At 38.3% G+C, this 13,962-nt stretch overlaps 1 protein-coding gene across 1 annotated transcript in view; it reads left to right on the forward strand.

Annotated features, from left to right (window-relative positions):
- Window positions 1-872: 872 nt before the first annotated feature.
- The window catches only part of ltbp4 (latent transforming growth factor beta binding protein 4), a 68,101-nt gene continuing 55,011 nt past the window's right edge, over window positions 873-13,962 (forward strand). The window contains exons 1-3 of the mRNA XM_084717717.1: window positions 873-1,216; window positions 7,436-7,506; window positions 11,399-12,335. Coding sequence (XP_084573843.1) covers window positions 993-1,216; window positions 7,436-7,506; window positions 11,399-12,335 — 1,232 coding nt within the window. The 5' untranslated portion in view covers window positions 873-992. The remainder of the gene's footprint in view (window positions 1,217-7,435; window positions 7,507-11,398; window positions 12,336-13,962) is intronic.

A 13,962-nucleotide genomic window follows, 5' to 3' on the forward strand; every position in this document is an offset into this window, starting at 1 on the left:
TCAATCCATGTAGTTAATTAACTTTTATGTCTGTTGCACAGCAACCAACACGACTTTTCTCATCTCGCTGAGCTAACGTACTGAAATAACAAGAAACTGAGCAAAAACAATGGTGGATAATAATAACTTCATGATAGGTGAGTTGGAGGTTTTGGTAACATCTGTATAGAAATCCAAAATTTACAACACCATTGAAAGAGAGCGGGCTAATTGTGTCAAAGCAATAGAATGCTACAGATTACACAAGTTAGCTTGCAGTGCCATTAGCTAGTATTAACTAACATTACTGTTAGCTACTGCTAATGAACACTACCATTAGCTAATCTTAACTAATTCTGCCATTAGCTGAAGTGGGAATGATAATTTTGAGTTGCAGTTTCTGAAAATATTCAAGTTAGTTAATCAATAATTTTAATTGATCTGTAATCAAAGAATAGATATAAAACTCACAAGTATTAAAGATCTGATAATCTCACACTTTTGAGTTTATGAACTAAAGAAAATTCTGGCAACTAGAAAACTAAAAAAAAGTTTGTTTGCCCTAAAGGCCTAAATTGAAAATAAAATATTAATAAATGATACTGCAACTGTTAAAGAAAAATGTAGTTTTGATCCAGTTCTGTCACATAAAACTATTCAAATAAAGTCTAATACGTTCATATTTCTATAAAAAGATGTCTAGCTCCTTCTTATCCCTCCTTGCTTCCTTTCCTTCCTCCTGGGCTCTTGCTGGTTACTCAGATGCTCTCCTACTTTCAGCCAATAGGAGCCCAGAAGTTCCTGTTCTTTGCTCCTATTGGCTGACCACAGAATAAAGCCAGAGGCCGGAGTTCATGTGGGATCAGTGAAGCTGAAGGTCTTAGTCATTCAGATGTTCGACACAAACTGTGAACCTGAAACACACGCAATGAATCTCCCAGAGTTTTAATTTGGTTTGAATATTAATTTCGTTTTATTTTTTTCCGACTCTCTATCAGCTGTTTGAACACAACATGCGGCTCCGTCTGTGGTGCGTTTGGATGAGCTGGATGTTAACTGTTCACACCGCAGCTCAGCATCCTCCTGCCCGGCAGGAGGGCGGCGTGCAGCCCGGCTGGAGGAGGCAGAGCACCGCGGGAGAAACACCGACACCGCCGCGGCTGGAGGACCGACAGCCGGGGACAGTGAGGAGGGGAGCCGGGGAGAAGGTCAGCGGGAGGAGGGCAGCTCTGAGCGGGTGAGCAGCACAAACACACTCTGAATTCATTATTTAACTTTATATGTGTTGTAGTGTTACTGTCCCATCAGTGAAAAGTTTATTTTTTTAATTAAAAACACTCAAACACGAACAAAAGGCTCATTTCTCCCGCAGTTAGGTCTTGAAGGTTCACTGGGACAGTTTGTCTGTAAGTCAGTTTCCTGTTAGTACAACTGCAAGTGTGTTTTTTAAAAAAAATAATAATAATGATGTTTTGATCAGTTTTTGTCTATAGTCAAGTGTAATTTAAAGGGGACATTCTCCACTTTTCATGCAGTCATTGTTGATGGTAAATGTAGTCAATTTGAACCAATAAAATCTTCAGTGCTGACTTCCTGACTTAGAAAAGTGAATTCTCCTACTTTTAGAGCTGTGCCAGCAGTGCCTACATGTACCAGAATGCATTGCTGTATGAGCTTCTGATTCCCACCCCCACCTATCACCACCCTCACCTGTTGCTATTCACCCATTCTTGAGGATTGGGACAAATCATGGAAAATCTTCAAAAATTAAAATTTTAATTTTGGGTGAAAAAAACATTCTTTAAGGATTTATATTTATGTGAAATATGTGTAATTTATAAAATGTTTGGTTTGCTTTTTTTTAATGTTCAAAGTGTCTCTGTGTCAGAAAACAGTGTTGTCACAGACAAGAATTCACAGCTTCAATAAATTTAAAAATGTATTTAAATCGTTTAAAATCTAAAATCTTGTTTAAAATTATATTTTTTAATGAGAATATTAGTCAGATTTTTACAAAATCCTGATTTTAATTAGGCATAAAAAGGGTGAGCTATACCTTAAGGAACCCCTGTCTCACTTCCTGGTTTAAAAAAGGTGGGAAAACTGCTCAAACACTGGTAAACTTTCTATTTTTTGATTAATTCATGAGATAATATTTCTATTTCGTGTCTCAACCATAACATGTCAGTCCTTCTGAATAAAAGATTATTAAGAATTATGGTTTAAAAATGTGTATTTTGATTAACATTAAGAGACTCTGAGACACTTTCAAAAATAAAATGGCTGCTCATTACAACGATGCTGTGATATGAAAATATGGAACATTTTACCGACTCTGTCAGACGTCGACTTGGCTTGAAATGGTGAAAATGCAGATATGATATCAAAGTTTAATTTCCCGTTAAACACCCACAAAGATCTGAATGAAAATAAACCTTCATAACTGTCAGAAAACCTGGTCCATAAACAGCCCATTTTGCTGTTTAGGTGACGTTTCAAGAGTATGTGGGCGTGTCTGCTCACGTTTGATTGACAGGAGTCCCAACAGGAAGCCCAGTGACGTCCTGCTGTGGACCGCTGGAGACACAGGCTGCAGCTAAACAACAGACCACCTAAAAGATCAATGTCTAAAAAATGTTCACTAAGGCTGCACAATTAATCCCAATCACAATGAAATTAATGACTAATGTTTTCTGCTTTACTTTGTCATCAATCAGTGTTTTCCAACAGTGAACTGAAGCTGCTGTCTCTGCTCTCGTCTCCCACCAGACTCCATGGACAGAAACAGTGTTTTTACCTCACAGGACATGCAGCGAGCTGCAGGAGTTTCTGTTTGTGTTTGTTAGTTAGCTTGCCTTATTCTTTGACTTCAGTGTGACTACGATGTCTTTACTTGTTTGTTCAGGTCTGAGCTAACGTTACCTGCTGCAGATTGAGGCAGCGGTCAACCTGCTGCTCCTGTATCCTGTGAGGGGAAAATTACTGTTTTTTTCAGTGGACTTTTGTGTTTGTGAAGAGTGAAGAAAACACAGACGGCAGCTTCAGTTCACCGTCAGTACAGACTGTCTAACAGATGAGTAAGGCAGAAAAATGTTCTAAAGATAACAAACACTTGAACTGACACGGATTTGGTCCAGGTAAAATCACTGTTTGTGTCAAAGGAGCGATATGACGTTGTTAAAGGAGCGATATGACATTAAAGGAGCGATATGACGTTGTTAAAGGAGCGATATGACGTTATTAAAGGAGCGATATGACGTTGTTAAAGGAGCGATATGACGTTATTAAAGGAGCAATATGACGTTGTTAAAGGAGCGATACGATGTTGTTGAGTTCCTCTCAGACTCAGAAAGCAGCTGCAGCAGCGGAGCAGAGAAGTTTTGTCGCACCCACATAGCAACTGACATGGAGTTTTTCTGATTGGTTCATGGAATTAACTTCTACTTGTAATAAATCTCTGAGCACAAACAACATACAGGAAAGTGAACACAATCTTAAATGAAATTATTTCACATTAAATCTGATTAGTTCTATTTTGTATTTGATGTTAGGCAAAACAGTTTGTTGTCTGAACCAGATGTTAGGCTGCGTTCACACTGGAAACAGTTTAAAACTCTTCAGGATGTCTGTGACACCTTGTTGTTTCATCACAATCAGTCCAGTCGTTGTTGAGATATAAAAAATGTTTACAGACAGACTGGATGTGATCTGGTCGGTGGTCTGTAACTGATGTAGGCTGAGTGTGTGTGTATGACAATAACACAACCAACAAATCAGCAGCTGTCAGGTGTGTTGGACTGCAGACACCTCAGGAATGTGTGAAATTCTGTGTGTGTAACCGCCTCAAGTGCAAGTCTGACTGACGCTCAAGTGATGGATGTAAAGTCAACACACACACACACACACTAAAACACACTAAAACACACTAATCCTAAACTCTGTGAACTGACTGACTGGGCTTATATACTGTGTGTGTGTGTGTGTGTGTGTGTGTGTGTGTGTGTGTGTGTGTGTGTGTGTGTGTGTGTGTGTGTGTGTGTGTGTATAAACAGCAGGTTTAAAGAGGTAACATGAAGGTTTGTATGAGGGTGTGAAAAGGTGAAAGAGACCTCGTCCACTACCAACGTCCTGTTAGACTGTTTACACACACACACACACACACACACACACACACACACACACACACACACACACACACACACACACACACAAAAGAAATAGTGAGTCAGTCTTGCATTGGTTAATCAAAAAAATCAAACGATTTGACTCCTTGTTAAAGACGAGGTTAAACATGAGACCACCACATTAAAAAATATATTCTGATACAGTTATTGATTACCTGTTAAAAATGTAATCAGTAGCCTAATCTGAGTATCACAGTATTAAAGTACAGTAACTTTCTGTTACTTTTGGATTACCTCAGTACCAAACAGTGAAATTGTTGAGTCTAATGTAATGTTTTTGTTCGTTGTAGGTAACTAAATAAAATAAATTGTCATTTCAGTCACGGGTTTCTTCTGGTCTGCAGCTGATTATATTGTATTTGTCTGCCAAAGTCTTTTTTTTTCTTAGTTATTCTTTTAAATGTCTCAATTTCTCAACAACAGACCAAAACACAAAGAGGTTCTTTTTACTGAGACAAACAGAAAATCAGAGTCTGTGAAGAACAAGAGATAAGTTATCGTAGGAGTTGATTGATTTTCTATCAATCCATTAATGAGCTGATCCTATCGGCTCTCGTCTTGTTTTTCTGTCTCTGTCTGATGAGTGAACAGGACATGAACATGACGTTGTTTCAGTTGAACAGTTTTATACTGTAAAGAGAACGAGAACAGAGAACATGTTCTGTGTTCTCCTGCAGCTTCAGTGTGAGTTTCTGTTCTCAGCAGATGAAACGTTGAAGCCAACAGACACCTCAGTGTTCCTGCAGGAGGGAAACACGAGGATGTTTTATTTGAAGTCGAAGGTGTAGGCGAACAAGCTGTTAAACTTTCTGCTGACGCTTTTATTTCTCCTCACAGTGAAGAACAAGAGACTTTCTGTGAACCTGAAGGACAAAAACAAGATGAAAAGTGAATAAAAAGCAGCATTGGAATGTAACTAAGTACATTAAATGTACTCTTTTTATGTACTTATACTTTAAATGTCACATTCTTCTTTGATTCCTCTACAGCTCAGAGGGAAATATTGTACTTTTTACTGCACTACATTTATCTCACAGCTTCAGTTCATGTACATATTTTACTCTAAATACAAAGCAGAGCTGAAAGCACCAGTCCATTAATCAATTAGATAATTGAAAATCCATATAATAACCTTGTAAATCATGTAAAAGAATAAACTAGTTTGATTTGGCTGCTGCAGAAAACTTTTGCAAAACAAAATAGCAACATTGGCAAAATTGTTAAGAGCCTTAAATGTGTTATTTTCCTATTTCTCACCAGTGGTGAGTGGTTTTACATGCCAGTGACCTTTCCATTTGATTCCTGATGTCAATATTTCATAAAAAATTCTGTTAATTTATTTTTGTATGTTGTCTGACTCAGGAATGATGAAAATCTGCATTTTTTTCCGTTTGCATGGACACAATTCAAGATGGCTGCCATACAAACCCCATGGGACATTAGTTGAATGTTTGTATGACAAAATAAAAAATTCTCAACTGGGTCCTAAAAAAACAGTTTACGAAAAAAATGTCACTCGGGTGCCTGGGAACATCTTTCTCCTACTAGACTAATAATAAAAACAAGAATAAAATGGCTTTTTTAAAAAACTAAATCTAACAAAACCAATTTGAACGATTTGATTAAAACTAATGAAGAAGATCAATCAGAATTAAAACCAGGTGCCTGAATGAAGACGATAAAATAAATAAAGATTTAAACATTCAGAACTGAGACGGTCAGATCAAACAGACAGAGACTGGACCTGACCAGACTGTCTGTGTATACAGGTCCACTACTGTGTGTGTGTGTGTGTGTGTGTGTGTGTGTGTGTGTGTGTGTGTGTGTGTGTGTGTGTGTGTGTGTGTGTGTGTGTGTGTGTGTGTGTGTGTGTGTGTGTGTGTGTGTGTGTGGTGGGGCCTCCTCTGCTGCTACAATACACTCAGCTCAGTGTGAGTAATGCTTAAATCCTCTGCACAGAGACAACTTCTGTCCACACAGTCTCGTCTCTCTCCATCCTCTGGTCGTGTTTATCAAACCTGAATCAAACACTTATGGATCTGTTATCACATGATCAGAATGATCATGTGATAATGTGATCATTCTGATAATGTGATAACAGATCACATTATCAGAATGATCAGTTTCAACATTCAACACACGACAACTTTTAGACCTCATTTACACTTCATTAACTACGCAACTTAACATTTCTGCATTTGTTTAGTTTATTACATTTTATGGACTTTGAAAATATCAGATTGCAGTTATTTTGACTGATATTATAAATGTGATATTAGAGGGGATTATAATTTTTACATAATTATTCTCATTTTCACTTAAAAATGATTCTGGTGTGTGTGTGTGTGTGTTTTTTTTTTTTTGTTTTTTTTTTCTTTAAGGGATCTGAACTAAACAAAGATATTTCTGAAGTCTAGAGACAGACGTGTTGGACAAAACGCCTCTGCAGCTCCACAATATTTCATTTAAAATAATATTTTAACACATTTCACCTTTAACAAATATTGCACATCCTGTCATTTGAAAACTGCAGCAGACCAGGTTGTGATTTCAATAAAATTTTGATGAAGTTTTCAGCCTTATTACAATTTTTTTTTGTCAGTGACATTATTCTCTTTCAGACACAAACAGTAAAAATATTTCTACAAATGCAACAAACATAAGTTCAAAATACAAACAATAAAAAAATAAGAGATCCAAACATGCACACAAATCTCTGTCATTACGCACACACACTGTCTGAAACTATTAATAGTTTATTGGTTAGGTTCTACTTCTCAAATGAGGTGAAGCTCTCCTCAAACACACACACACACACACACACACACACACACACACTTCCTGTTACACACAGCTGTGAAGTCACTTTGATGACGGCGGTGTTGAACTCAGTGTTGATCTGCTAATTGACTCTTTTTCCCAGAAGGCCGATGGGCTGCAAACACGCATTTAATGTAACACAAAGTTTAACTTTCACAACCAATAAAACAAAAACACACTCTCTGTTTCTTAGAAAATTATTCAAACTGATTAATTGATTATCAAAATAGTTGTCCATCAATTTAATAATTGATTAATTGGTTGATGGTTGCAGCCTTAAGTGTCAGCAAAGTTTAAAAGTCCTCACAAAGCCTGTATATCAGTGGATTATTATTCCTGCTCTCGCACATCTTCTGGTTTATTTATCTGGAATAATAAATAGAATGTTTGATTAATAGTGTCTTCAGTTATTGATCAGTAATCAGTAATGTAATCCCTCTCTGTGTCTGCAGTCCTCATGTGTGTGAAGGTCGATGTTGTGTCGGATGGACTCTGTCACCGAAAACCAGACGATGCACCAAACGTGAGTACACACTGATAGAAAATATCGATCTGGCAATCATTTTTCCAATAATCGATTAGTTGTTTGGTCCATAAAATGTCAGAAAATAATAAAAAATTAATTGTTGAATCCTGTCACAATCTTGTCAATTGAAACATGTGAAGTCCTTGTGCTGCACTTGCACCTGTGCTCCACCTTTCTTGTCGGTCATGTTGCAGTAAAATACGATGAGGAGCAGGTTAATATCTTCCTGCTGCAGATATGAAACAGAAAGCTGCCGTCTGTCGGTCATCTGGAGCACAGAAACATTAATTCTGCTGTCTGCTGCTCACTGTTTCATCTCAACATTCTGGCACTTTTTAAATAAAATCTAAAATAAAAAAAGTTTTGTTAGTCAAAGAATAATCTAAAAAAAAAAAAAAGACTTGCCTGTTTTAAATATTCAATAAATTCTACTTTCAGTGAAAAATAAATTTAAAAGGCAACACAACAACTTCAGGAGAAGAGTCAACTACGAGTCCCAGAATGCATTGCTGCAAGAATCATCCAATCAGAGAGGTGCAGACTCTTGTTGATATTTGTTGAAGTTCTGATCAGCATTGGAGGCAGTGTTCTTCATAGCAACGGTCGCTGAGGCTCATGGGTAATGTAGTATTCATACATACCAAACCTATAGATATACTGATTTTTGTTTAAAACATACTGATGAATATTATATTTTATTTCAGTATTTAAGTAAATACCGACTACAAGTTAAAGTCCTGCAATCAGAACTTTACTAATGTAAAGCAGAGAAGTATTAACATCAAAATATACTTCATGTACCAAAAATAAAAGTACTCATTATGGAGTCTCATTTCAGAATACATTTTATTATTTCATTGTAATAATTGATGCACTAATGTGTTCATCATTTTAATGTTGCAGCTGGTAAAGATGGAGCTCATTTTCATGATTTTATGTGTTGTAATAACACATTATAATTTATTTGTTAATTGTTATATTTTGTATAAATAATAAATAAATGAAAAGTAACTAAAATGATTACATAAAAGTAGTGGAGTAAAATGTACCATATTTGCCTTTGAGATGTACTGGAGTGGAAGCAGAGAGTGATAAAAACTAAAATAAAGTAGTTGTGTCCTGTAACATCCAGCCTGAGTGTAAAGCTGCTGAATCACTGCAGATGTGACTGATCATACAGATGTTATAAACAGCTGATTGATGCTGCGTAGCTGCTTTACGACTCAGTTCAAAGAGTGACGTTCAGCTGGACTCTGAGTCCATATGCAGGTCTGGATTTATGAGCAGATCAGAACCGCTTCTGGGATCCACAGAGACTCTGGACTGAATCTAAAGAATAATTTATATAAACCACATGTAGACACACACAAACTCATCCAGCTGCTCAAATCTACTACACCTTTATCTTTTGATCAGTGATGGAGGAAATACTGAGATAGTTTACTTCAGTAAAAGTCCTAATACAACAGTAAAAATGTGTAAAAATCTTCATCTGTAAAGTCACCAGTAACTAAAGCTGTCAGATAAATGTAATGGAGTAAAGAGTACAAAAGTACCTGTAAGATTTAGTGGAATAGAAGTTGCATGAAAAGAAAATGCTATCTATGACTTGTACTTGAGTAAATGTACTTAGTTACATTTCATCAATAAGATGTAACAAGGTGAAAATGAGGTAACACAACGAATACAGTACGACAATACAAAACAAGACAAAAATAACATTAAAGATTCAACAAGATAAACATGAAGTAAGAAGACAAAAGTGACATAAAAGACTAAAAAAATGTAACAAGATGAAAATTATGCAAAGGATGTAACAAGACAAAACACAGATAAAAGATGGAACAGGTGTAACAAGACAAAAATGAAATAATGAGATATTACAAGAATAAATTTATGTAAAAGACGTAACAAGGTGAAAACAACGGAACAAGACAAAAACAACGTAAAAAAGTAAGAATATGAAAAAGACAAAACAAGGCAAAAACAAGACAGGCGTTGTAACAGGCATAACGAGACGAAAATGATGTAACCAGAAGAATGCTGTGAAAGACGAAACTAGAATTGTCCGTCAGAGGATGACTGTTTACTTTTATTCACTGAGGACATTTCAGAGCCTGAACTTTTTCACTTTTACTGCAGTAAACAAGACGAATCAGTACTTCTACTGAGGACAGAATTTGTGTACTTTTGTACTCCTGTGTTAGTATGTCTTTCTATGTGAACAGCATGTTTTAACTAGCAGAACAAAATACTGCTCCACTGACTTTAGAGCAGGGTTTTGGTTTTTGTTGGTCACTTCCTGCTGCCTCAAGAGAGAAATGCTCCAGTAATACACCTGACCAACACCTCATATTAAGACAGACACACCCATTTGATGCCTCCACAATGTATAGGTGTGAAAAGGACAACTGCTTCATATCAGGTGGAACATAGAACCCTGTGACCTTCAGACGAGGGAACCACAGGTGCTAACATGCTAACATATCTGGGTTTGTGGACTCCTTCCTGCTGCAGCCTGTTAGAAGAGCTGACAGTCGTCCATTCATCTGAATCAAAACTGAAAAGCTGTGCTTCACCAAAGATGCCTGGAAATGTCTGAATGAACCAGAGCACAGAGGGGCATCATGGGTAACTGTAGGCCAGGGGATGGACGTTTGAAACAGAGACCAAAAAGTAAATGTAAACAAATAACAAAGAAAAGAGCCGAGCAAACACTCCCACCAAATACCAACCTGCAGCCCAGAGACAAAACTGTTTTTTTTACTTTTTTCCACAGATTGTGACCGACTAACTCTCAGTAAGTTCTGACTGGACAGTCACTCCTCAAGGTAGGAGTTTAGCAAAAAAGCTGAGTACAATAACACAGCAAAGTTTATGCTAAGCTAGGCTAACTCAAGCTAAGGTAACTAACTCCAGCTCCACACAGACATGAGAATTAAACAGGATGAGACAGATTTCACAAAATGTTGAACTGTTTCTTTAACATGCTGAGTAACAAGAAATGGTTGAATTATTGTCAAATAGTAGAAAACACACACACACACACACACACACACACACACACACACACACACACACACACACACACACACAGACACAGGTCCCAATGGTTTCTTTCAGCACTGGATTATTCAGCTTGGCTGTGAAAAGTCCTGCAGAGAGCAGAAACTCGTGAATGGAAACAGATTTACACACACATACACACATACACACACACACACACACACACACACACACACACACACACACATACACATACACATACACACACACACACACACACACACACACACACACACACACACACACAAAACCAAGTGGGCTCAGAGCCCACAGAGTAAAGCTTTACTCTTTGGTCACATTGTCCTGATAGAAGAAAATTCTGAAGAAATTCTGAGGAAACACACACACACACACACACACACACACACACACACACACACACACACACTGGACCTGTCTGTCCGTCAAAGGGAATGCAGATCAGTTTGAAGAGATTGTGACTAGACTCAGAAACTCAAAGATTTGTTTCTTTCAGTTTCTTTCAGTTCAGCTCCACATTAAATTCCTCTTTCAGTCTGCATGAGTGAGTTTTACCAGTTAGACTCGTGTTTTAATGTCTTTCTTCATCATCTCTGATGTGAAAACATCAGATTTACACACAGTCAGAGAAAGTAAAAGTGCATGTATGAAATCCCAGTGTACCTCAGTGCAGGTCTGACCTGCCAGGCTGCAGCCGCCCTGCGCACTCTGCGGTTTGCTCCGGTGACGTGCCTGACAGCGCGTCAGCCGCCCTGAGCGCTCCACGCTAACCCTATTTTTCAATTGACAAGATTGTGAATGTCTTAAGTTACCTCCCTTCTCTTTGTCCCCCGTCCTCTTGCAGCCAGGTGTCTTCCTCGTTGCCATAACGGCGCACTGTGTCGGCCGTCTAACCGCTGTGTGTGTCGACGAGGTTTCCATGGCTACCGATGTGAAATTTCCATGGTGACCTCCATCCATCCCACCAGCATCCCACGCCTGAACCTCAGACCACCCCACAGTTCTCCAGAACCTGCCCGGAGACCCGCCCACGCCCTCCTAACAGCCATGTTAGCTCTGCCCCCCTCCAGCACCAGCAATGCTGCTGCTGCTGCCCCACCCACTTCCTCCTCCTCCTCCTCCTTCTCCTTCTTCTCCTCCACCACCCCCGTTGAAGTCAAAACTGAAGATGTTGTGGTCAAAAGTGAGGACAGACAAGGAATCTCCAAGGTGTTTCTTCTGCAGGAGGAGAACCAGGCCTCCCCAAAGAGTCCTCATGTGGGACGGAGAACCGCGAGGACGGGGGAGTTTAATGACATCCAGCGCCAGACAGAGGGAGACATCAAGGGGAGAGATGAGGACATGGCTGAACTTAAAATAGAAGAAGCTCCAAACCCAAAGTCTGATTCAGTGATGAACAGCCCAAACGCAGCATCTCTGTCCTGGTCTGAGACTGAGAGACACGTTTCTCTGGATTTAAAAGAAAGTCCTGAGACAGACGATAAAAGTTTAATCCAACAGTCTGAGATGGTGGATGGCTCAACATCCTCTAAAGTCCAGAATCTGGAGTCAAACTCGAGGTTTAAGGCAGAGGACGGGCGACATCTGGAGTCTGAAGACAAAGACAGGCTGAGTTTTGGTCCCAGTACAGAGTCCAGATTTAATCTGGAGTCTAATACCAAACCAAGGGGAGAGAAAAGTCTGGATGTTGTGGTGACAGGAGAGAAGAAGAAGAAGAAGAAGAAGAAGGAGGATGATGAGGAGGAAGTGAAGACTGACGGAGCAAAGAAGCAGTCACTCAGGTGAGTCGTCTCCAATAATTTACAAAATACATCTTAAAATGCTGACTTGAATAAACTTTATTATAAACCAAAACAAACCATTATGAACCAAATTTAATTAAAAAAATGACACAAAAGTAAAATGAATTAATCCTGTCACAACAGGTCTGTGCACTTCTTCACCTGTTTTCACGTTTGAGTCTATTTTTCAACTAGTGATCAATCTGGCAATAATTTCCTCACTGATCAATCAGTTGTGTGGTCCATAAAATGTCAGAAAATGTTGAAAAATGTCTATCATTGTTTCCCAAAGTTGATCGTTACTCAAGTAGAAGTATGTAAGAATGATAAGAATCATCAGTAAAATGTCCATAAAAGTATTAAAAGAAAAAGTAGATGACGGTAACAGAAGAAGAGAACTCTGTTGCAGTTTTGTGTTTGGGCAGCAGGTGGAGCTCTTCACCTGATAATACACACTGTAAATACTGTACAGTACTGAGAACCACACACTGCAGGAACACCTGAAATCATTATTATTATTATCATTATTTTGACATAAGTTGTGATATGATTCATGATTTGTGGGAATAATAATTGCATCACAGTTTTCATTTTTACTTAAAAAAAAAAAGAATCTGAATATTTATCCTCTGTGATGCAGACGTCAAACATCACAGTCATGTGACTCTTTGTAAATCAATCTGGTGTCAGAGGGTTAAAATGTTTGTCCATCTCTGAGGAGACGTTTGCACACTTTTGAGTTCTAACACAACCCTGAGTCAGAGGTCAAAGGTCACTGGGGTCAGGGGTCAGAGCCCAGGTCAGGACAGACTGTGGGAAAACTGACCACAGGGAGCTCACTCTGGAGGCATTCTGGGAAGTGTAGTTTCTTCCAACAGGCTGCAGTATCTCGAATAAACCATTTGGATGATAACCAGGAGCTGGAGAACATTGTTAAGTTTTTATCCTGATTGACAGGTTGCCGTGGTATCAATCAGACGGTGGCCCTGCCCTGAATCACACCCTGCTTTATGGTCTGATTTACTCTAAATGGAACCATAATTTACTAAATGAATATAACACTGTGTTGAAGAAGACATTAAACTCATGATTGAGACCATAAACTCACCAGGAAACCGTTTACTGAGCTCATTCATCAGGTCAGAAGTAGAATAATTTTCTCATAAGCTTACATACAGTTGGACTTCTTTGTGTAACCAGTGGATAAATAAGCTCAGCTTTATTGATCCAATACTGGAGGTCAAGGATCAAAGTACAAGTAGAAAAAGTGTGAGTGATTAATAAAAACTACAAATAAAATTAGCTGATGAAGATCAACTTTACTGAACCCCTATTCTGGAAATTCACTTGTTACAGCAGCTCAAGGCTCGAAGTAGAGCTGCGACACTTAAGTTATTAAATCAATCTCCAACTATTCTGACAATTGATTAATCGGTTTGAGTATTTTTTAAAGACCAGATTCTCTGGTTTCAGCTTTTAAGTATGAATATTTTCTGGTTTCTTTACTCCTCCTAAACTGAATATCTTTAGCTAGCATATTAGCTAGTTAGCTTATAAAATAAACAACGTAATGTATTTGTTAATTAGCTTCAAGGATTCAAGAACTTTATTGTCATTGTGCAGGCAC

Source organism: Lutjanus erythropterus, chromosome 4 (genome assembly GCF_056507025.1).
Source record: "Lutjanus erythropterus isolate fLutEry1 chromosome 4, fLutEry1.hap2, whole genome shotgun sequence".
Classification (NCBI taxonomy): Eukaryota; Metazoa; Chordata; class Actinopteri; order Lutjaniformes; family Lutjanidae; genus Lutjanus; species Lutjanus erythropterus.